Consider the following 25,090-nt stretch of genomic DNA (forward strand, 5'->3'; position numbering starts at 1 on the left):
TCATTGGTCTATGAAGTTGAAATAATACTTAGACCTTGTAAGGAACTTTTAAAATTTAAAACTTCCATTTAATTTGATCAATGTGTTTGGAACTTACATGCTCATAAAGAGGTAGAGAAAGTTCTGTGAGAATTAATGTTCCCTGAGTTTGGCTTTGCTGCTTTTTGTTGCTTGTTGTGTGTGCTATTGGATGTGTGGCAGGTAGGATTTTCAGCAATCTGGACTAGACTTTGAATTTGAAATTGGCTGTGGCTATATATTTTTTCTCAATATATTTTAACTGGGTCTCATCAATTTTAGCGGTGGAGAAAAATCAAGATATGCTATTGGTTCTTGAGTTGTTGGGGTCACTCCCCTGCACCCACCTTTCACTCCCTCTCGTCATTCTTTAATTCTTGTCCTAAATGTTTGATTTAAAGCTGACTGATACTAAACACATAACCATAGTCAGGAAAAGCAGTTGTCTTAAAATGTTTATAATATTCTAATATGCACGTAATGCTCGTTGAAAGATACGTGGTGCTAAAGCTCGCCAAGGCAGCATCCTGCAAAACTCTGGTTATGAAGAGGAAAAGTGGAGAGGCAAAGTGAGCTGCAGTGGAAGGGAGGCTGGAAAAGCAGGAGTTCTCAAACAGGGTTCAAAGAAAAGCTCTGTCCTTTTTTGTCATTCCCGTTCTTTGTTTTGTTTTCTGAATGATTGTGTAGGTATCTTTCATTTGTACACGATTCAGCAAGTTATTGTCTTATTTTCAATCTCAGATGGATCTTCTTTGTAACATCTAATTATCTCAGTCTGTGTTATGGCAGCACTGGGTTGATTTATAAAGCACTGTGTTACATTAAACACCGTTCCCTCGGTGTGCTTCAAATTCTAGAGGAAGTGTAAAGCACTCGGAGTTTAAGCTGGTGCCTCTAAAAGTGTGTACTCAGCCTTTTTCTCAAGGGCACCATTAATAAAGTAAGATTTACTGAAAAAAATTGTACAAGATTTAGAGTGTTCAAATTTAGTTCAATTGAGCCTCAATATAAAAAATATGGAGACAATGACAAGACTAGAAAGAAAAGACGCAGCAATGAAAGATGTGTGGAGCTTAAGCAGCAGCCACAGTTAAGTTACCTGCGGCTAACAAACAGCCTCTCCTCTTTGTGGGTTTTGTTGTTGATGATGATGGTGATAATTTTGTTTGTTTGGGTGTTTTTTTTTTTCCAGTATCTGCATCTGAAAACTAACCTTGTTTTAAAGATTTAAGCTGTGGTAGATTAGCTCGTGATTTTCCATAGTAGTGAGTGTGTTACTGGGCTAGACGTCCACGTTCGATACGGATGTAGACATTCTTGTTCTGCTTTCATGGAGAAAGCTGACGGGGCCTCAGTGTGTGGATGCTGACTGCACTGTTCTCTTTCTGTTGACTTACTATTTGTTTTCTCTCCCTCTTCACAGCGGTTCCTGAATAAGGACAGGTCCCCGGATTCCAGACTAGGCTCCCAGTCCATGGCCCAGTAAGTGCTTCTCCTTTGGATAATGTCCAGTGAGAGACAGGTGGGCTTTGCTGCTGCTGCTATTATTGTCGTTGTCGTCATCCTGAGGATCATCTGTCCATATCCCCTCTTCATGGCACAATGATCACACTACAAGTTAAATTTCAAATAGCAGACTCTTAAAAGACTTTAAGAGTGTCCAGGCAGTGGTGGCACACACCTTTAATCCCAGCACTCGGGAGGCAGAGGCAGGTGGATCTCTGTGAGTTTGAGACCAGCCTGGTCTACAAGAGCTAGTTCCAGGACAGGCTGCAAAGCTACAGAGAAAATGTGTCTCGAAAAAAAAAAAGACTTTAAGAACGTGTTAGAAGCCAGAGAAATAATGTTATATAAAATGGCAACACACTAAACAGCAGAATGCTCATTTTTATTTTTCATTTACTTTTTTGAGTGATGTTTTGAAATAATATTAACTGAATACAAGAGAATGGTTAGGTAAAACTAAATTATGAACTATCTCCTCTGAAGCTATAAAGGGAAAGCATCCAGTTCCCAGACTGTCATCAGGGTGAATGTGCTCTGTGTCACAGCAAAGCCTGGGTACAGTGTCCATGAGCAGCACAGTGTCTGCTGGCACCTCTGGTGTCCTAAACACATGTGCACACAGAACATCCCTGATGGGCTTCCTTCAGACACATATTATTTTAAGTAAAAGATGTCTGACATACTTTCAAAATTTGAAGAATAATTTATGTCCTGATTGAAATGACAGGAATTGCCAGATAAAACCATGCAATATGCTACAAGACATTATTCTGTTCTGTAGATGAGAGATGTGGCATTTTTAAGTAGACTTTAAAAGAGCCATGGAGTTATAATATAGAAGATACCTTACAATTCTTTCCACATCCCCTCTGTTTTAAGAGCTGACAAATTCAGGAGGGAGAGCCAGGTGCTAATGTCATAGGGCGTCGCCGTCACTATTAAACTAAGACTTCAGTCTCCAGCCCTTATCACCGGGCTTGTCTCTTTCTCAGCTGGGTTCCGTGGGAAGATACTGTTACTGGCAATCACTGGGGTCTCTTAGTGATTGCCAAGTGATACAGGAGAAATGAGGGTCTCTTCTTGGGGTCCTCGGTCTCATTAATAAAAGAATTTAAGAATTCTCGACCCAAAGTCAAGGACAAGTGTTATAGTTTGAAAGAAAGCTCTAGAGCAGCCCACTGATCTCAGCAGCTATGAGGAAGGGTACAGGAAGGAAGGAAGGAAGGAAGGAAGGAAGGAAGGAAGGAAGGAAGGAAGGAAGGAAGGAAGGAAGGAAGGAAGGAGGCAGGCAGGCCATCATTTAAGCTGGCATGGGGTTCAGGAGACACCACAGACAAACTGCCACGGTGGGGAGAAAGACTTTAGAGAAAGAACAAGGAAGCCTGGTGTGTTAGGGAAAGTGTGCTTCAAAAATAGCTACAAAGAAAAGGAGCCCATTCTCATCAGAAGTAGCTGTTCTCAGCAGTTATTTATTGCTGCCCAAACGTGACACTTTGTTGTTTATTTTTAAGAAATGAGTGCTAATGATAGGTGTGTGTGTGTGTGTGTGTGTATGTGTGTGTGTATGCGTGATGTCAGCACAATTGCCCACATCATCACATTTGATCCTCACAGTGTCCCCAAGAATAAGTCTCCAGTTTCTTCCTGCCAGTGGAGGAAAGAAATCTAGAAGGTGGCAGTTAGGAGTTCCAGTTTACCCTTCTTTCCGTGCCCCTACCTGGTTTTTGGTACCTATACACATCCTTTAGTTTCTGTCTGACAAACACTTTCTCAGTTGACTGCAATCTTACATAATAATGTAGTTAATAATAAAATCACTGATGCCTAGGAATTAACATCCTAAAAAACTAGAATTGCTTATTAAACGTAGAAACTAAAGAGTACCTTCCATATACCCCCACATTGGATGGCTTTTCAGGTGATGTCTAGACACACTGTGCATCCTCCAGATAAGTGCAGGAAGTGTCACAGACACTTGGGTTCCAAACATTGTCAGGGTAGCTAGCTCTACTTCTGTTGAATGTAGAGAACTTAGGAACCTTCTGCAAATTAAAAAGAAAAAGAAAATCATAAGAAGTTCAGATGTGTCCGAGTGCTCGTTTACCTAAAGCCTTTGGGAATTGCCTGTACTCAAGGCTTCTCAGGTCAGCGAAGATGTACTTTCTCGTGACGTGAAAACTGTGGACTAGCTGCTTGTCCTGTATGTACAGAGAAGGTCGCTCTGTTCATCCTCTAATTTACAGTGCTAATGAGTTGTAGCCAGGAACACAGACAGCGGCTGCCTTTCGTTTCCCTGCAGCCCTTCTTGTCCTTCTCAAGCATTGCGTATCTATTGGATACCAAAGTGAGCCACACGGGCTGTTCTTAGCATTTTCCGATTGCCTTTCTTACCGAGCTTATTCTTCATGTCATGTGTGCGGAGGGGAGGAAATAGAAATGGGAGGTGTAATTGTTGCAGTTTTGAGTTTTGTTTGTTCTGTTAATATTTTTGCTTGCAAGTCTTGTTCTGTATCCTAGGCTGGCCTTGAACTCATGGGTGATCCTCCTGATCTTATCCACCCGAGAGCTGGAATTCTACACATGAGCCCCTACAGTGGGTCTGTTGTAGTTTTAAGTTGAATTGTGAGAAAAGATCTTAGAGAGAAGAGTAAAGGAGAAAAGGAATTGAATAACATGTACATCGGGGACAGGTGCAGAAGGCCTTGAGGCAGGACTGTAGGCATGAGCATACTCGGTATCCTAAAGGAACAGTGAGGAAATTGCCACCATCCTGGAATGGGAAAAGCAGTTGAGAGAACTCGAAAAGACGAGGGTAAGCAGTGATCAGACCGTGTAACACATTATGTTTTATGCTAAGTAACATGGGTACCATTAAATAGAGGGAACAGCAAATTTGAACAGCATCACTCTGACATGTGAGGTAAGAATGAATACACATTAATAGGTGAGGATGAAGGCAGAGAGACTAGTTAAGATCATATTAAAAGTATCAGAAGAGATTCGGCCATACCTAGAGGAAGTACGGTAGCAAGGGCTAGTGAAAGGGTCAGAACTGGGGCTGGGTCATCCCTCGGTCAGCTAAGTCCTTACCTCAGAAGCATGAGTTCCATGCCCAGAACACATGTTAAAAAACAACAGACATGGGAACCCATGTCTGTAATCCCAATGCCGCTGAGGTGGAGAGAGAAAATCCTTGGGGCGTGCTGGCCAGCCGGTCCAGCCTGATTAGTGTGCACCAGGTCAATGAAAGACTGTCTCAAGGAAGACAGACAGTGTTCCTGAGGATGATACCTGCCCTAGTGAGGGTTAGTGTTGCTGTGATGAAACACCATGCCCAAAAACCTGATGCCCCAAAATGAAAGGGTATATATTTGCTCACACTTCCACAGCGCTGTTCATCATCAAAGGAAGCCAGGACAGGAACTCACACAAGGTAGGAACCTGGAGGCTGGAACTGATGCAGAGGCCTCGGAGGGGTGCTGCTTACGGGGCTTGCTCATCATGGCTTGTTCAACCTGCTTTCCTGTTGAAGCCAGGACCAGCAGCCCAGGGATGGCACCACACACAATGGAGTGGGCTCCCCATCAATCACTAATTAAGAAAATGCTCTACAGCCTTGTGTACAGCCCCATCTTATGGAGGCATTTTCTTAATTAAGGCTCCCTCCACCTAGATGATGTTAGCTTCTATCAATTGATATTAAACTAGCCAGCACACCGCCAAGGTTGTCCTTGGCTTTCACATGCACCCACAAGTGCTTGCACACCAGCATACACATACACATCAACGCACACACCCATACAAGTAAACACACATATGCATGCATGTACTTTTATAGGTCTGGTTTTATATATACAGATGTATTTGTGACACTTAGCGAAATATACTTGGTATATAATAAATGACATACATTTCAGATTTTAAGAAAGAGACACTCATGAGCCATCACCACAAAGAATTTCTCATTCTTTTCACATTCTTTCATTTCTTTCTTTCTGTAACTACCATCCCTTGACAACCAGTGACCTCTCTCTCCTTCCAGAGTTTCAAGGACCACAATTTGTTTATTCATTACCTGTTTATATGTCTTTGAGTTGTCTCATTTGGAGCCACTACAAATATCAGTATGTGTGTAAGTCATCATATAGATATTTGCATTTGTGTTTATTGGGTAAATAACTAGATTTGGGTGACTAGAGTTGTTTTAATACATGTATCATCTCATGTTTATAGGCTTACCTATATGCAAGAGAGTTGTGCTTCCTCCCCAGTACAAGATACAGTCAGGCTGTGATTCCAGCCCTACCAATTCAAGAGGGACCTCATATGCTTTGACTTTGTATATCCTTATCCCTAATGGCTTATGATGTCAAGAATGAGTGTGTGTGTGTGTGTGTGTGTGTGTGTGTGTCCATGTCCACATATATTTATGATCTCTTTGGTGAAATGAGTATCTATTTAAATAATGTTTTACCTTTCTAATACTTGAAAGACTTCTGTTAATTTTTTTCTACATGTATTTCGAGGAGGGCCCTTCATACCATGGTGTGTGTGTGGCATTCAGAGGATAACTTGAAGGAGTCAGTTCTTTCCTTCTACATGTAGATTCTGTGAATCAAACTCAGGCTGTCAGACTTGGTAGCACGTGCATTACCTGCTGAGCTATCCCTCCAGACCTAGTGTTACTAAGCTTCAGGGGTACATCACATCTTCTAAATACGGCCTCTCCTCCTGACTTGAATGCAGCTACCTCTCAATATAGCCTCACAAAACCTCTGCCTGCACACATATGGAGAGAGTGTGTGCATGATCTCACAAGCAAGCATGTCCTTTTAAGACACTGGTATTGTCCTAACTGGATAAACCATATTGAGCTTATTTACCCTCCCTGTCTCCAGATACAGCCACACTGAGAGCCAGACCTTGAACTTGAATTATGTACATACATGCAGTTTTGTGAACAAATACTTTATCATTCCTGGTAATCCCTTGATTTTTAAATTCTTGTATCTTTTTAAAGCTGTTTAGGATATTCCCACCTTTACTGTGCATACTTACTGTACATACTAGTTCCTCAATTTCTCTCTTTCCGTGTTTGTATATTCCTTTTTTTCCACACAGTTTGTGCCGTGCAAACCATGGTATATGTTTTGCTATTACCATTGAGTTTTTCATGGCCTTCTGCAGTGGGGTGTTCTAAACTCTCGTAGGAGCGTCTCCCACTCCTTCGTCTCTAAAATATATCCTGTGAAAGTAGAGGGTTGTTTTTCCATCTACATTGATAACATTTTCTGGTTTTCCCTCGTCATCTAAACGGAATTTGTTCCATTCTTGTCCCTTTCACGTCTGAGATGGAGCACTGTCTCTCACCCCTGTCGAGAGTCGCACTTGTAGTTTTCCTGGTGGTTTTCCTCAGGCCCCCGACTTATCATCCCTGTCCATCCCTCTGTCCCTTCCCTAGATCCAGGCCTTATCTAACCCACTACAGCAGCTGTCCTGCTGGCTCTTCATTTCTAATCTTCCCTTCCTGTAGGACGGAGAAGGGCAGAGAGCAAAACTGGGAGGACCGCGGACACAGAGCAGATATGCAGGCGAAGAGAAGCGAGCCGCCCGCCCGGAAAGTCACCCTGATAGAGGTAAGAGAGAATCAGCAGAGAGTCAGGGGTGAGAAGATCAGGAGGAAGTCATCTCATTACCAGGGAAAGACCAGGCGTCCTGGTGAGCAGTGGCAGATGCCAGAGAGCACCGCTGCCACTGTGAGCACTGAAAGGGGCTTTGGCATTGCGGCCGAGAGGCTGTGAGATGCCTTGGAGGAATGGTAGATGGTGTCCTAGATGCATAACTTAGACTCTCTTTACCCTGCGAGGCAAAGACCACCACAGTAGTCTTTCTTTATTCCCAAAGTTCTGTGCTGGAAATTTAGGCTATAGAGGTCTTTATACGGGGGGATGACAAGAATCTCCGCAGAGGGGGAGCCCCGTGGAAGCCCTTCCGTGTGTGAGGGGCCTGGGTCCTGAGGAGACGCCCGGCTTGTGTTTTACACCCAGATGGAGCACGCTTACCTCTGAGACAGGCCCTGGGGAATGGTGACGGGAGGGTGAGCACAAGCAGTGGGAGGAAGTCTCAGGAGACCTTGTTTTCTCTGCAGGCAGAAGTAGTTTGTTGAAATAAAGTTTATTTAGCCCTAACTACACCCACAAGCATTCATTTGTTACTTTCTAGAATTAGATTCAGAGTTCCATAACTTTTTAATTTGAAAGAAATAAGTAAATCTACTTGTACAGAAAGCCTGGATGAGTAGTCACCCCGGGAGTGGCTTTTATAGGAGCATGGCGCTGGGATTAGAAAACGCTTTTGCTTTTGCTCTGGGTTTTGATTGGTTGTATTGTGATGTGGTGGTTTTGTTTTTTGTTTTGTTTTGTTGTTGTTACTGGTTTTTTTTTTAAGGGAAAGAGTTCTGTTTCCTAGACTGGACTCAGACTCTTGGACTCAAGCAGTTCTTCTGTCTTAGCTTCTAAGAACCTGAGCATATAGTCACCTGCCTCTGTATCCTGCCAGGAATCATTTTGAAATGGATATTTGGGTTTATATAATGGAAACTTTAGGGTCATGCAGTCAGAAGTGAAAAAAGTGGTGCCCACTCGTTCTCTGTGCACAGGATCCAGGTCCAGGTCCCAGCACCCAGATAACAGCTTACAGCTGTCTGCAGCTCCAGGTTCATGCTATCCTATGCCTTATTGTTTCCTCCTTGAGTACTACATGCTGTACATACACACATACGTGCATACATACTACATAATACATACATACATACACACAGGCAAAACACTCATACCTATAAAATAAATCTTTTTTGGAAAGCAAAAATATGGCCCCATAAAGTTTTTCAATAATAGCTGGGCTGGAGAAAAACTTTACCTAAAGGATTTGCACCTGTAACATATAGAAAGCTCCAAGAAATCATCAAAAGGAGAAATGTATCACTAAGGAAACTAGTGGAGAATGTATAGGGAATGTTACTAAAAGAATAAATATATTTGGCAACAAAAAGTGTTTACTTTAGCAGTAATCAATTCATGAAATGAAAAGTGTAACAACAAAATTAGGTAATATTTTTCATCACAAAAATGACACCAAGTTTAAAAATTTAGGAACTATGATTTGTATGACAGTACAAGGAAGTAGGTTATCCTCTTAAATGTATGCCCTGTGTCTAATCCATTTGTTCCTCATGGATGAGAGTTTAGTAGTAAGCTTTTTAATTTCTATAAAAGGGGGCATGTGAGGCTGTCTTGTCCGCAGAATTCTTTGCCAGATGTGACGGAGTATCTGTCGTCCTAGTGACTCGTGTTCTAAGGTGGAAGACTCACTTAAGCCCAGAAGTTCAAAACCATTCTGGGCAAATTAGTAAAGCCACATCTCAAAATACAAAAGTCCTTTGACTCGACAGTAGAAAAGCTTTTGAACACAATGGAGAGATTCAATTAAAAGACTATGCTTTCAAGAAGACGTTTAAGAGAGAAGAAAAGTCAGTCTTCATGACAAAGCATGGTCTGAGACGTCTCTGACTCAGTTTGCTGGTCCAGTTGATTTGGCTGTCACTGGGGAGGCTGGTGGTCTGAGCCCGCCTGGGGACAGAGACAGTGGGAAGTCTTTGTAAATACTGTAACGTTGTTCCAGGGGATTATGCTCTTCGAAAGGGAATTTATTAAATTGTGAAATGCTTATATAATAGATTGTCAGGTCCTCATTCATATGACAAAATTGTTCTTATGTGAATAGAAAGAAATGATTGATAAATTTAGAAAGCAGTGATATCAACAAATGTTATCTAAGTGTTGAAGTTGTAGTGATTTTCATTTTCATCCATATATTTTCTGATTTTTTTTCTACTCAACATTTTTATACTACTTTAAGGTTCCTTTCAAAATGAACAGAATTTCAAAAATTTCTAATATGATCTATCCTGTCTACACAAGAGCTCAAGGCCCAAGGTCTCATAGTAGAGCTCCTTAAGTAAGGTGTGCTTTTCTGCCTGAGGTTGAGGGCTGTGTGCAGTACAGGTTCTCTGCCTTCATGGATGGCATTTTTGCCCCTCCCCCCCCAGCACTCAGCCTGGGGCTCAGCACAGAAGCAAACCTGGGGAATATGTATGGGCCAGGTTCAGTTTCTTATGGCGTTAGGCCCAGCCTGCTGCTGGGTCTCACTGTTACACAAACGTTAGCCCAGTTTCATAGTCGTTTTCATAATCTCGCTGTACAGATTCTCTTTCTCCTTTTGTCTTGAAGTGGCTTTGTGAAGCCTTCAGTTTGCCTCTCTCTTCCTGTGTTCACTGTGGGCATGCTCGGTATAAAGATGCCTCAGACGGGGCTCAGACTCAAGTTTGTGATCATGAATTAGATGGGACCTCTTCCCTGCTTCAGCAAAGTGGGACTGTGTCTGCGCTTTGAAGTCCTGTCCTGTCTGCCAGCAGCCAGGTGCCTCCCTGTCTTCTGAGCAGCCTGTGGTACACTGTCCCTTCTGTCCCTTCCATCCTGACACTGCCTCCTGCTCCTGGGCAGCCTGCGGATCTTTCCTTCCCCTTGGTACTCTGAACCATTTCCCTTCAGACATTCTCGCTGCTGCTGCTTCAGCTTTTTCTAAACTTCACTCAGGTTTCCTCTCTGGGGTTTCTCCTGTTTACTTCTCACAGTGCAGCCCCCCCCTTCAGCTTGCCCTACATCTCCTGCACCTGCAGAAGAAGCGTCCCACTGATTTCCAGCTGTGTGTCCCCCTTTGTCACCCTTCCCTTTCTGCCCTTCTGTTTGTCCTGCCATCACCATGAGCCACTCCTCTTTGTCTGCTGTGTTGTCATATTCCCCTAAGACCTTTTTCCTCCGCGGTGTACTTTGCAGGTGTAGGGTCTCTGTGTGACTTGTATCCTACATTTATTTGAACCTCTGCTTTTACTCTTTTCCATTTTTATCAGTCTCTAATTGGAGAAAGTTTTGCATTCTCTTTGTATTATGTGTGGTAAGAGAAATGACTGTTCTGACTCTTGCTGTTACTTTTATATTCTAGCATGTTGTAGCAACTTTCACGGGCTTCACTTGACTCTGTTGCTGAGCTTCTCTGTGTAATTAATTACATTACCAAAGTTAAAGTCAGGAAGCTTGAATCCATAACAATTTTTCCAAACCTTGTATGTAAATTTTTCTTATATGGAAAAAAATAATATAACCACACACTTAAGATAAAGCCTGTTTTGAAAAACACAAGTGTTTGCCTTCCTCCTGGGCTCCCAGGAGAGCCAGTGGGGAACCGCTAGCTCTGCCCTTGCCTGCACCAGTGTGTCAGCCATCGCTTTTCTCAGAGGTGGTCGGCAGAGCTGACCTAACCTATTGCCATGGTTCCAAGACTGACAGCCCAGTGTTACAGCCTCTCTGGTTAGCAGAAAGTCAGACGTGCTTGAGTCCATACAGTCCAATGCTCCATGGGTGGTGACACTCAGCAGTCAGGACGAGCCCAGTGCTCATCACTAGCTGGCGGGCCACTGTGGCCTCTAAGAAGGAAACATCTGTATCTCAGCTCTGTGTGATTAGTAATGATTTAGTTTGTCTTATTCACAAATTGTATCTAGATCCATGGTTAGCAATCACTATCATGGTCAATCAAAAATGAAGTACACATTTTCACATTTGGCTCATAAAGTCTGGAAAATATAATAATGTGCCCAATTATAAAAGTGAAGTAAATAAAAGAATCCTGATGAAAATAGATTATCTCTTTCTATTTGTGAAATTGAAGTGTCCTCCACAAGAATCTTTGCCCATGAAAGGGAGAACTTCACCGGGTCAGAGTGCCTCCTAGCATCCCGAGAGCTCACTTCATCCCGCCTCATCTTCTCTGGAGACGTTTGTCTTTTTGCTCAGGGTAGCTGTCAGTGCAGGGGCAGTCAGTCCAGTTGCTAATGATCACAGAAATGTGAGCAGTACACCTGAGGGGCAAACTGTTATAGCTAGATTAACCTAGTGCTTCTGTTTAGTGTGTGGGCTGGGGTGGGCCTCTTATGTGCATTGTTACAAAGGTTATAACTGGAAGACTTTGCTTATTATCTTTGTATACTTTTCTCCCTAGTAAAAAGTTGGGAAAGAATGAAGAAACAACCAGATGAATGGAAATGAAATGAAAAGCTAAGCCAGATGGGTTTCTCTTTAGATTTTGGAAGAAAAGAAGTATCTACTGTTTATTGACCTTGTGAAAAATCTAAAGTGAAGTTTGGCTATTAAAAAAAAAAGTTGATGTGGCCTCTGGGCTTAATTGTTATAAACCATTGTGAGTGATATTGGTCAAAGTATTGTATCTGTGCTGTTAGTGACTGCATCAAAATTATATTGCTGCTGTTGGAAAAACCAATAAAGAAACCCCAGAACTGCCACGCAGCAAACGTGAATAAAAGTGTGCGCATTGTTAACGCATCCCCTAAGTCGCCATCCAGTGTTGCTGTATGTGACGTGGCTGTCGGTGTAACGCTCTGTGCAGAATGCAGAGCATCTGCTTTTGAAGTAACTGTGTAAAAAGACGAGCAGCCTCTGAATATCGTGGATTCAGACTGCCTCAGTAACAAAGGCATTAAGAGAAACAAGTTGCTTCTAAGAGCTAAATGTTTACGTTGTTTTTGAGTGAGTTATATGTATAATTCATCATGCCTAAAACTAAGAGTGATTTTGGATAGACTAGCAATAGTCTACCAAATTTATTTCCACTTTTAAAGGCAGTGCATATTTAAACATACAAGTAATTTATAGATATAAGTGGTTTAATATTTATTTTAGCCTGAGTATTTGTTTTTAAATTATTTCACAACATTATTTCTGTCTTTATTTCCAGAATAAATGGTAATGCTGTTACCATACAGCCATACATTTTGAAGTTGGGTGTAACAGGGAAATTCATCCTTTTTGGTTCTTCCTTAACTCTTTCCTGTCTTCAACTCCATGATAAGTCTGTCAATAAAACAGTTATCCCCAGCAAGGTCAAAGCCTGTGGTAAAGTTAGAAAAACTTATTTACCAAAGTAGACAATTGATTCCATTGAAATAAGAAGTGAGAAAAACTGGGGTGAGCACTGAGGTGTAAACTCGTCCAGATGTGCCAGCGTGAAACAGCCTCTAGTACAAATAGATTTGCTCTGATCCCTGCACATGTCATAGAAGCTTAAAAGTGGTAAACACGAGCCTGCTGTGGAGACCTTTTATAGTATCGTTGTTGTTAGAGGAGTTTCCAAACCCACAGAGTGGCACTGAAAACTGCCACAGCCCGCAGCCAGCACCGGAGTCTCTTTTGCCTGTGCCAGGCCGGTGTTGTTCTGACTGTGTGTCTGTGTTCCCGGTGCATTTGGGCTGGGCAGCCGAGTCACTCTGTACGTGCTTGTTTGCCATCTGTGAGTGTGCTGCTTAAAACAGTAAAAAATAAAGACATGTGTCCCTGCCACTTGGCTCGAGTGATTTTCTTTTCATCATTTATGAGTGAGTGTGTGTGTGTGTGTGAGTGTGCGCGTGTATGTGTGCACGCGCGTGTGTGTGAGTGTGTGTGAGTGTGTGTGTGTATGTGTGTGCGTGTGTGTTCTTGTGGGGGTGCATGTGTGTGGGTGAGCAGGTGTGCATTTGTGCCTGAGTGTGGAGGCCCTGGATTGAGCTCAGGAATCTTCCTCAATCTTTCTTCCACTTTCTTCGTTCCTCAAGGCAGGGTCTCTCAGGAAACCCAGAGCTCATCAGTAAGGATCCCCCATGTCTGCCCCGAGACTGTAACTACAGATAAGCCCCTTTGGTTGCCCAGTCTTCAGATGGGCCAGCTCACGATTTTCAGTTGAATGTCAGCTCTCTGATTTGGGCCATAAATTCAGCAGAAAGCATTTCAGCAGCTGTAGAAATACTTCAGGACTAACTGAAAGACGTACTGGAGGAGCTGAGCATTCGCTGTGATCTTCCTGTGCACATGAAAAGTTGAAGGATGACTTCATGTTGCACTTACTGAAGACAGCAGGAACAGATGAGCCCTGTACCAGAAACCATGGGCTCTCCTCAGAGCCCACTCCGTCCATAGGCTGGCGGGTTGCCAGGGTCAGCCTAGGTTCCATTCAGGAAGAGATGGAGTAGATCTTTAGCACACCCTCTAGAAGACCTGGGGATGCCCTGTAACAGTGCCCTCGGGGCGCAGGTCCTGATTATGCTTCTGCATGAACTAAGGCTTCACATCCACTTGATTTACAGCACCATATGGGTTTTTTAGCATTTGGTTTTTTATAGTAATTATAAAAGTATTGAATGTTATCATTGGTTGGTTCAGACCAGCAGTTTGGCACTATCTTTGTATCATGGGGTCTCAGTATCAAATATATACTGTGACTAAGATTTGCAAGAATTTAATAATATAATAAAACCCAAGATATTTTTTCCATGGTGAGAGGTAGACGTATATGCACATGTGGTCATGTTCCTGTATACAGGCTGGCACACCTACCCAGTGACGTTTATGTGGGTGCTAGGAATCCAAACTCTAGTCTTCATGTTTGCATGGCAAATGCTTATCCACCAAGCCATCTCCCCAGCCACCTAAAAAATCAGGTTTGTAAAAGATTTCTGTCATGGAGTATTTACAGAAAAAATGAAAATTTGGGGCATAAAATGTAATTTTTAACTGAAATTAATATACTAAAGGGCTAATACTTGCTACATATGAAATTCTGTGTATGGTTTCTGGCACTTAAAAGCTTACTCTTGACTCTAATTTTATATATAACTTAAATTGTAAAATTTTATCCTTCATGACATTTTCTCTTTAGAAATTTTTGGCTCAACTATATCTGGAAGTCACCATGTTATAGCTTAGTACAACATGTTGCTTTTGTTATACATTAAGTATTTTTAAGAAGGTAAGAAAAAATAAAAATGATAACAAAATATTAGTGATGATATTTTTACATATTTTCAACTAATTTCCACCTGAGGTCCTTAGATGTTAATTAAATGGTGGAAATATTTTTAAATCAACATTATGGTATCAGTTTTACCCAATTGAACTTACCTACAGAAGATGTTTCCCAGATCTTCATTGTTATTACACGCAATCTTCATTTCTCCTTGCAAAGACCTTTGAGGGACAAAAAAACTCCCATGCTTTACAAATAAGCAACACAAGGCTCTGAAAGCTAAGTAGCTTGCCATGTGTGCACACCCAGGAGATGCCCATGGTAGCCATAAATGGATGGTAGAGTCCATGGCAGGTCCTCAAGTGCTGGAGAAGACAAAGTGAGTCAACACTTCAATTGGAGACTTCTGCACATGTAAGGGTGGTTAAAACCACCTTCCACCAAGTCTAGAAATTTGGTAGATACCTAAGTGAGAATTGTTTATAAAACTGGCCACTTGTGTGTCCCATAATTATTCTTAGTAAGTCCTTACCATACCGTCGATCTCACATCTCCTGAAGAAATGGGTTCTGTAGAAGCAAACCAATTACATGTACAGTAACATTTTATTTATGAAACAGAAAAGGCGCCCTTTCAAACATATGAAAGATAATAAAAACATCAAGCAGAGTGTCAATCACAAGACTGTGTTGACTGAAGAACTCAGTCTATGGATGGATCCAATTATCTGCAGGAGAATTGAATGTCAGCATCACTTAGGGTTAACAATGGGCTAAGTCGGCAAAGGCAGACAGCTCCTCTCTGCAGAGACCCAGGAAGTAAAGTTAGTAATGAGGTTCTTCATTCATCATATCCTTCTGCTCTAATTATTAAGCTGAATAGGGAATACTTTAAGCTAAGGCGGGAACTGGGTAACATTAAAAAAAAAACATTTGTTTTGTAAATGCAAAGAAGGCATTTGGATCCACGTCACATCTAATAGTACGTTGTGGGCACCTCCTTTTTCTAATCTCACTCTTCACTACCATTTATGGATGGGTTAGTTTTGCCTCAAAAAGTTGAGATGGTTACTAGCAAGAACCTACAATTTTATGTCTCCCATCTATAAAAGGGGACATATATGTCATAACCCATAATTCCTTTTCCAACGCTCATTGCTCAGGTCAAAATGCCTTAACTGCTAACACAGGTCAGTGTCTACACTCACAGTACTGAACAAGCTAGCGCTGGTGTACTCTACCTCATTTCTCAATTCACTATTTGATTCCTCTCCAGAATGGAGAGAACACACACGAACATTTTTTAGGAGTGACATTCTTATGGACTTAAACCCGCAGCAAAGGAGGGCTCTTAGATGACCTTGGTGGAGGTGGAGGTGGCTTGCTTAATGAATGTAAGAGTGGCAAGGATAAACAGCAGGATATCTAGGAAGATAGCTTGTTGAAAGAGCAAAAAAGCAACTGAAGATTTAAAAAAATAAGTGGAGGAAGAGGGGTTCCCTGGAGAAAAGTTGGGTAGATTCAGTTCAGCTTTTGGTGTTTTTAGCAGAGCATCAGTTGGCTTTTGTGTGAGCTAAATTTGTTCACAGGGACGTGAACAAATATAAATGCCTCACATCATTTTTCTGAACTAGGAGCCGGTGTAAGGTGGCTTGGCAGCCAGGCTTTCCAGCAGCCCTGACTGCTAACACAAGTTAACGTTCAGACGACTATGTCCATACGCCTGTCAGCATGAAGCACAATGAAGGGCGGTAAAGGAATGTCACTCAAATCTCACACTTCAAGAGCATCGAATCCTTACTATACTTATCATGTGTGCAGGCAGACTACATAATAAACTAGTCTATAGCAGCTGTAAATTTCTGAGGATTTATCTAACCACAAATACATTGAAATGGGGAAATGGGGCTATATTAAACCATGCAAGATGCTGCTGGAGCCTTGCCATTTCTGCAACATCCTGTAATTAATTTATCGTGACAGGTCTGGCAAACTGAAACATTGGCGGAGCTTGCAACAGACTGTTAGACTACAGTGGTTGCTGACCCACACGCACGCCAAGCGAAGGTAGTTTTTCTTCCCAAACATGACCCTTCAGGATGCCCTGTATCCAGGAGCAGTTTGTCCTCCTGCAGTCTCAAAAACTACCTAACCCGTAGAAGTGCTCCGGGCTTCGGGAAGAGACCTGGTTCGCTCTCTGTCATGCATGTCATTTTCCGCAGTAGCCCAGCAGAGGAATGGCAGCCGGCTCAGCCCTTCCCCTCAGAATGTGTTATGCACTAGACATAATGGGATTGTCTCGCTGGAGATTTGAATCGGTTTTGGAAGTCTCTTAGAAAACTCCTTTTCATATGAATAAGATTCACATAAAACCACCTCTACTTGTATAACATCCTCTTGAAATTTGAACAGTACAGAGAAGTATAATTTTGTTATTGTGAAAATGGATCCTCACAGTAAGGTCCTTGCCATTCCTACTGGGATTATAGAGTGGACGCTGGTGCTATCGTGGTTGGTGTGAAGAATGAGCCCAAGGGCAGAGATGACGTAGTAGGTAAAGTGCTTGCTGCACAGACATGAATGTCGATGCCCAGCGCCAACATTAGAGCCATGGCAGGTGACACCCACCGGCAACCCAGGCCTGGGGAGTAAGAGACAGGTGGCTCCCAGGGCTGACTAGCTAGCGTAGCTCAAATGGTTAGCTCCAGGTTCACTGAGATGGCGTGTATTAAAATGTGAAGTGGATAAATGATTGAGGAAGATGACAAGCTCTGGACTCCACAAGTACACACATGGGTGAGTATACACATACACACATGCACACACCCATAGGCCTCATGTGTATATGCGCATATGCATGTACACACACACACACACACACACATACTCCATAGTTCTTTGTTGGGAAAGTGGAAGTTACATTGTTCAAATGTGCAAAGCCTTGTCCATTTCCTGGGAGAATTTAGAGTTCTTTCAATAGACAGGAGAACCTAACTCATCCGGGGCCCAGGACCTCAAAATGTCAGTAAGAGGGCAAAGGTCCCGGGTGGAGGAGAAGAAGGTGGCTGCTGAGTTGGAATGAGAGGAGAGGAGGCAGACAGGGTGACGGGAAGTGAAGAAAAAGCCTTGGATCTTCAACACCTCTTCATATCAGCATCTCCTTCCAGAGCTCACTAAAAACTTCAGAAATGGAGTGGAGACTCAGAGGTGGTTCGAACAAAAATGATCTTTTTGTTTGTTGGTTTTTTTAGAGACAAGGTTGTAGTCCAGGCAGACCTCAAACTCGAAATCATCCTGCGTCACCCTCCCAAATCCTAGGTTTACAGGCCTGGGTCTCTGTGCTTTAAGACATTGTAACTAAGTACCTTGCCTAAGACCCAGTGCCAGGGCCACTCCGAATTCCAGATCCAGATGTTTCTTAGGTAACAATCTTATAAAGCTGCATTATTTAGTCCTAATTATGGAAATATTACATTTTCTCAACTTTGTTTACAGTCATAAATAAATATTCCTTCCATAATTTTGTCTGTCTGTGTATTATAAATGATTGATCTAAGTAATCAAGAGTTCATAGTAGGTTGACATGCAAATAAAGCAATAGCCAGAGGAGTTGATGTTTCTACACACATGTAAGATAATATTTTAGTTTTTAACAGATACAGAGAGTAGTTAATTCTGTTTGCATATCAAGAGCTGGAATCAACTACTTTGCTAAGTACATTGATAATTTAGGGGACTCTGGCTGGGGATGTAGTTCCCCTATGGGACACTTACTTGGCATACTCGAAGCCTAGGGTTCAGTCTCCAGGGCTGAAAACATAAAAAAATAAATTTAGGATGCTTAATGATTTTCACATATTTATCTGCATTTAGATGTGCATTCATGTTTGTGTGCAATTCTGCATTTATTTATTCAACAACTGATTCTGGGACGCTGGATACAATTGAGCTAGAACAATCACCTTGAAGTGCCCACGTGTTTACTGCCATTGCCACCATGGAGTGGCTTTTAGAGAATTTTCCCCACATTTCCAAACTTGAGTCCCCTAACAGTCTACCAGGAAGACAACCCCACCCCATGTTTTCAAGCCACTCATAAGGTTTTATGAGTTACTCAACAGCTGCTCACCAGAATGGGGTCCTCCCCATACACTGCATTTTTTTCCAAACAGGAAAACTCTTTACTGACATCTGAAAAATATGGAGGTACATTATCAGAAGAGCCAAGTGGTGGCGCCCCCCCCCCCATTTAAAGGGCAGCAAGACTCATTTACACATGTGTCCTCTGGAATCGGGTTGTAGCCCCTTTAGGTAGTCAGCTGTGAAAAGGTATTTGTGTTCTTATTGAAGTCTTAAAGCTGAACATATCTTAGCATGCAAGAACTTAAAATATGAACCTGTATCAGAGTTCAAATGAGGGCATTTTGAAATGTTTAATTCATATTTTCTAGACAAAGGAGGATGGGGGTACACAGAAAATTCTAGTCCCTTTTCCAAAACCTTTCTTTTGCACGCAATAACACTGAGAAAAGAGGTCCCGAATTTGAAGGTGAGTGGAGAGGTTTATGTGGGAGCGTCAAGAGGGAAGAAAAGGAAGGAAGAAACCTAATTAAATTACCATCTCAAAAATAAACAAAAAAACATGTCTTTAAAAAATCAAACAAATTGCTTACATTCATAATATATTTAAGCTATGGGGGATTTGTCCAAATGCAAATAAATTATACTTTCTATTGTTCTCTTAAAGGACAACAAATTCCCTACAAGGTCAACTCACCAACTTGGAAGGCCCATGGCACATTCGTAAAATGAAAGCCTGTCTTAAAACTCTTCCCAGACATTCCCACATCCACTATCATTAACTATTCCGAACGGCATTGGACTTATCCTGCTGGCTTAGAGATTCCTGTAGCTCTACCCTGGTATTTGCTGGTATCACAGAACACTGAAATGAAATCCAATCACCTTGGAGGTGACAGCAGAAAAGAGAATCGGTTGCTATCCGAAGGAATGGCAACCTGGAGTAGCTCCGCATAGCAGTCAAAGCCCTCAGTGCTCTGCCACAAGGCATGAGAGTCACGGGTTTCCTGTGGAAGCTCCACTATTCATCCTATAGGAAGGCCTCCAAGGGCCTTTTTCAACTTTTTCAAGCCCTTAAGTTATTCTGATGCCAAGGAAGACCTCCCCAGTACCTCTGTGGGGAAAAGGGTATTCCAGTTTAATATCGAATGTGGTCCGATTCCTAATCGGGGCTTCCAAGAGTGACCTTCCTCATTGTCTTCTCACACCGGTGCTGTGCCTTCTGCCTCTTGGAACATGGTCCACATGATGTGGAACTAATGGTGAACTGGAAACAGGAACGGTGTAGAAACATCATTGTATGCCCAGAAGTTACCGCTGATTTCAAACAATAGTAGGAGGTAAAAAAGTAAAATGTTAACTAACCTGAATGTCAATCCCAATGTAGCTCAATGGAACAGCAGTGTCCTAGCAAGTGTGAGGGCCTGGTTCCAAGCCCAGAACAGCAATCAATCAATCAATGAAATGTAACACCAAACCAATAATATAACTACATTAGCACCCCGCTATGGTCCACAGGCATCTATCTACCCATGTGTCCAGTATTGCATGATCTCGTTTTCTTTCCTTTTCCCTTTTTTTTCCAGACAGGTTCTCACCAGACTGCCCTTGAACTCACAGAGATCTGACCACCACCTCTGCCTCCTGAGTGCTAGGATTAAAGGGTTGTGCCACCACACCCAGCTCGCGGGCTATCAAACCAGGATCTTGTGGAACTCCAAAGAACAGTGCCTGTCTTTCAGCTGCGCCTGCTGGAGCATTTCAATTCTCTATTCTTCCCTTTTCTGTGTTTTGGGCCCCTTTTTTCTCTTCTGGTGTGGCATCAGCACAGTTAACAGTAGTTAAGTTCTCAAAAGCCTTACTGAGGGCCAGCCTCTGAAACCAGGACTCCACCTTGGAGCGCCCACGCAGTGACCTTGGATGGCATTCCTCACACACCTAGTACATTCTGAACACTCCTTATTTACATAAAAACATGATCTTCAAATGTGGATGTAATCTTTGGGTCTTTTGCTTTTTTTATTGAGGCAAATGAGCGAGAAGGTTAAGTCTCATTTGCATGGCATTTTGCATTCCTTTTCATCCAGGGTAAAAAGCCTTTTAAAGCTGTGCAGTGTGCTTTGCTTCTCGTGAGCCTGACACCACCCGACTACTCTTTTCTTGGCAGCTTTAATAGTTTTCTAAGGGAAGGGACTCTAGATCCACTATCACTGGATCTGAGAATCTCCTGCAAGAATTCAGGGCTTGTGAGTTTATGGTTTGTTTTTGTATCATCCAATGAACCCTTTCTAACCTCGTTTTTTGAATTCTTATATGTTTGGTACATGTGTGCATGTACGGGTGCATCATTAACCACCAGCTATAGCCATTAAATGCACACCATTATATTAAGCTCACTGTCTTCTGTTACAGTCATATTTGAGCAGGGAAGGAAAGGTATTTATATTATAATTATCCATAATTATGAAGCCAATTCTGATAAAAAGCTAGCATTCACTGAGAACAGGCTAGGTTTTTTTTAAAACTCATTGCCAGAGGACTTTACAAATCTCAATTTATATCTCAATTTTCAAAATAAGTTTGCAAGGTAAGTATTATTCCCACTTCAAAGCAAGGTTCCTGTTCATACAAGGTTAGAAGGCGTGACTTTAAGTTAGAGCAGCAGTATCGGATTTCCAGTTTGACAAATTTCAAAATTCCCTTTTCTTCCCGTTAGGGTACTGCCCATAAGTTTGCCAAGCTGACTACATACTGTATTTTCCTTAAACAAAATGCTCATTCTCAAGCACATGAGGGCAAAACATAACATTCTACTATTGAACAGTGAATAAGAAAATCAAAACATTTAATATTTACCCCAAATTTCTGCTACATCTCCACAATAACAGCCATCTGCAAAAACAAAACAGGTTGATCCACTAGTCCTGAAATTGCATCTTGCTGTGGAGACATTGACTTCAGTGACTTCAGCCTTTAAAGTGTAAGTAAAAATACTCCTGGATCCTCCTGTTAAAGGAAATTTATCTTGGTGCAGAGATGAGCAATAAGAGGAGGGAAGAGGCGGGCCGTTGCCACTGTGTTTACCCTGTGAAATGATGTCTCTTAGGTTGATAGAGGCATAAATCGAGGTTTAGAGCCTTCCTCTGTACACTTCCATGACTGTATCCTGAGGATACAGCCCCTTTATATTCAAGCCCTAGGGTCTGCCTCGGTGGCGGGCAATAGGCTCATCGTGTTACTTGCTGCGAGTTCGCTGTGTGATGGTGCCAGGTTTCTCACCCCCAATCCCAGTGTTTCCATACTATGTTCAGTAGGCATGCTTAGTACATACTGACAGGCGAGATTCGGGCCCAGTCCACCGAGCAAACCACCTACGTATGGATTGTGTGTAGAGATCCTAAGACGCAGAAAGCGCGCATTTGGCTACACATCTGACGTAAAGGCGACAAAGTCAGCGTGGTTCTCCGTTTCAGATGGAAAATTGGTCTCCTTGGCTGTTCCTCCTGCCCTCCCTCTCCTCCCTCCCGCCTCTGCTGGTCACCTGTGTGCTCTCGACACCTCTGGACTCAGCCGCAGCAGCCCACCAATTAAAACGCTTACCATCACCTGTGTTACATACCAATCAAACATTGTTTGGCAGGGGCCCTCCTTCACCCCAGCTGGTACATGGTGCAAACAAAGCAAGACAAACAAATCCTGTGCCCGGCTCTTGAATCAGCCTCAGAGCCAGGGTGGTTGGAGGGACTCCCCAGGCCCTGGGATTCAGTGGGGGGGCAGTGGCTGTTTTCTGCTCCAACCTGCTTCATTCATTCACCCTTCCTGGTCAGCAGGGCAGCTGAAAAACGGCGCACAGCTGACAAGAGCTCGACTAGACGCGTGCATCTGGGGGTGTGAAGCAACCATGAGCTTGCCCAAAACTTCTCTAGCGACTATTCTCCAGCCTGCCTCTAAGTATTTCACTCCAGGACTAAAGGCGGAACCTCCCTTCTATGGGCGGTTCTGAAGCCAGTGCCCAAGAAGCATCTCGGGAGATAGCTCTTGGGGAATCCACACCTAGAGCGCTGGTGACAAACTCCTGTCCCAGCACCCAAGGGTGTTGTTGCCAGTACCCTTGTCACTGACTGCTCTCATGTTGCCATTGCGGTGCCATGAGTGTGAAGGAATGGAAAACCCTCCTTACAAGCTTGTTTAGTAACTCATGTCTTAGCCCAAACAATCTCTGCCTTAACCATGGCAGAAGAAAAAGCATGGGTAGACATGAAGACATCCTACAATACAGGTAGGTCATATATAACGCATGTTTTGTTTTTTGGGGTTTTTTTTTTTTTTTTTTTTTTTTTGTCTTGTAGAACCAGACAGATGAAAGCATTGCCGAGTCCAGTCACAAGCATGGCTTTAGAACCTTTCCCCAAATCTCCTGGCCTGAAATCAAAAAGAAACAAACTTGCAAAGTGCAGTGGGCATTAAAAAAGTGAAAAGGGAGATGGGGATGTTTACTTGGCATTTTTTTTTTCCTGTGGGGAAGTTACTACTGGCCAATTTCCTCGACATTCCCCGTTTGTTTCGTAATTCTTCTAAAATTCTTTGATTTGAAGTTTGGTTTCTTTTTTCTTTTTTTTTTTCTTTTTACATTGGCAAATCAAGTAAGAAGGAGCCCATTTCTTATGGCCACACACAATGGAGAGCCCATGCATCTTTATTCCCAACACTGTGTGGTAGGGGGACCCCCTTTAGATGCATGCAGAACTTCAAAAGGGTAGCCCCTCCCTGTACACCGCCTCCCCGAGTGTGGGTGTTTCTTTAACAAACCAACCCCCCTCCACAGAGTGAGCTTAATTAGGAAAGCATAATTGTGCTTTTGTCTGGGACTTGGGCTCACCCCCACTATACTCTTACCTCCTGAGAATCCCCCTGGCCTGAAGCCCAGGGTGGGCTTCGCCTTCAGTACTGTAAAATAATGGGTAAATTACCTTTACAAACCGTAAAAAAAAAAAGTTTTCCCAAGGATCAAGAAATATCCAAAGTCTAGAGCAGTGCTATCACTCTTTGTGTGCAAAATCTCTTAGAAGTGGGTGGGGATTTTAAAAAGTCTCTCCCTCTTGGAATAGCCAAGTGAAGAGAAAATTGCATATACATAATCGCCAGCTCTCTCTTTCTCCATGAGCCTCTATGATGTTAATGCCAAAGCTTCCACACTGCAGGGGCTACATCAGGACAGATAAGAGTATATGTAGGAGTGACCACTGTGGTGGCACACAAGTATCTGGGGAGTCTATTAAAGCAGCAGCCTAGTCTGGGGGATGTCTTCTGCTCCGATGGAGAGGAGGAGGTTTGCCTGCCAGAGTTGGGGTGCAGCACTGCCCACCACAGATGACTAAAAAGCACCTGTTGAGCCTGTGCCCTTGTGACCCCTCCAAACATGGCTGCATTGGATCACCACTGTGGCGCCACACGACCTAGGTGTTCCCCTCACGCACAATCACTGTATCTATATGTCCACGATCAAACAGATTAGTGAAAACGCAAACTTCATTTCTTAATTCCATAGCTTTGGGTCACAGAACTACTCAAGTCTCATGTCTAAAGGTCTGCTTTATGCATGGCATAGATTGCTTTCTCGGCCACAAATTTCCCTTGATTGTTTTACTCTCGATTAGCTCACTTGATCGTGGAAACCTGAACATCAGGACAAATTTCTCCTACCCAGCCCACAAGGACTCCTTTCAAACCCAAAAACACAGCATGGTAGCTCCTTGAGCGTATGTGATCACTGGAGTTGTAGCGAGACTCTCGGAGGAAGAGTCTGGGCTTCCTGCCTCCCATTTTCCCCATTCAGAAGCCAGATCCTCACTGCAGGGCTGTGAGAGGAAGCCATCAGGGCTATGGTCTTGCCGGCTGGGGTGTAAGTCCAAGGATCAAAACCATCGAGAGTGCTTATTTTTACGCTAAAAGAGGATTCATAATGTGCCCATCCAAATGAAAACACCTCCCTGATCCTAACAGCTCACTAACAAGCCATTTTCCTGATCTCACAGCCCTGCTGAGGATGCCCAAAGCGTCTGGGATTGCTGCAGAGTCCTGCCAAGCTCTGGGGCCTTCCCCTGGAGAGTCAGCCTTTGTCCACAGCTACCCACACCACTTCTCCCACTAGAAGGGCTCAGTTTTAGGAAGCAATTCCACCTATGCACTTGGCCTCTTTCCAATGGTTAACTGTTGCAGCCTTGCGGAGTTCACAGCTTTTGCCTTTGAGTTTGTCTATGATTGAGCTTGCTCTTATTGGACCCTTCAGTTCGCCCCCATGGTGACCACTAGACCATCCCATCACGTCTATCTAGATGCCACACAAACTTGGCCCTTCTGTAGGGGACTTTCCAATAACCCATGTCTTTGCATACAGCTATGAAATGAAATCCCAGGTGAGGATATCACGAGCCTCTCGGGGTACACAAGCAGGCTACAGAGCCAGTGAGACATCCCAGCATGCTCTGGGGCAGTTCTACACCTGGCCTTACGGCTGAGTCTCTGCTCTGCTGCAGCTTAGCCTACATGGTCGTGTGTTTGGTGGTGAGGAGAAGCAG

The 25,090-nt window shown here is 43.0% G+C and overlaps 1 protein-coding gene across 1 annotated transcript in view; it reads left to right on the forward strand.

Annotated features, from left to right (window-relative positions):
* Nucleotides 1–11,961, forward strand: part of Ahi1 (Abelson helper integration site 1) — a 150,591-nt gene extending 138,630 nt beyond the window's left edge. The window contains exons 22-24 of the mRNA XM_038339840.1: nt 1,442–1,500; nt 7,058–7,160; nt 11,641–11,961. Of these exons, the coding sequence (XP_038195768.1) occupies nt 1,442–1,500; nt 7,058–7,160; nt 11,641–11,643 (165 nt within the window). The 3' untranslated portion in view covers nt 11,644–11,961. The remainder of the gene's footprint in view (nt 1–1,441; nt 1,501–7,057; nt 7,161–11,640) is intronic.
* The last annotated feature ends 13,129 nt before the right edge of the window (nt 11,962–25,090 follow it).

Source organism: Arvicola amphibius, chromosome 8 (assembly GCF_903992535.2).
Source record: "Arvicola amphibius chromosome 8, mArvAmp1.2, whole genome shotgun sequence".
NCBI classification, from domain to species: domain Eukaryota; kingdom Metazoa; phylum Chordata; class Mammalia; order Rodentia; family Cricetidae; genus Arvicola; species Arvicola amphibius.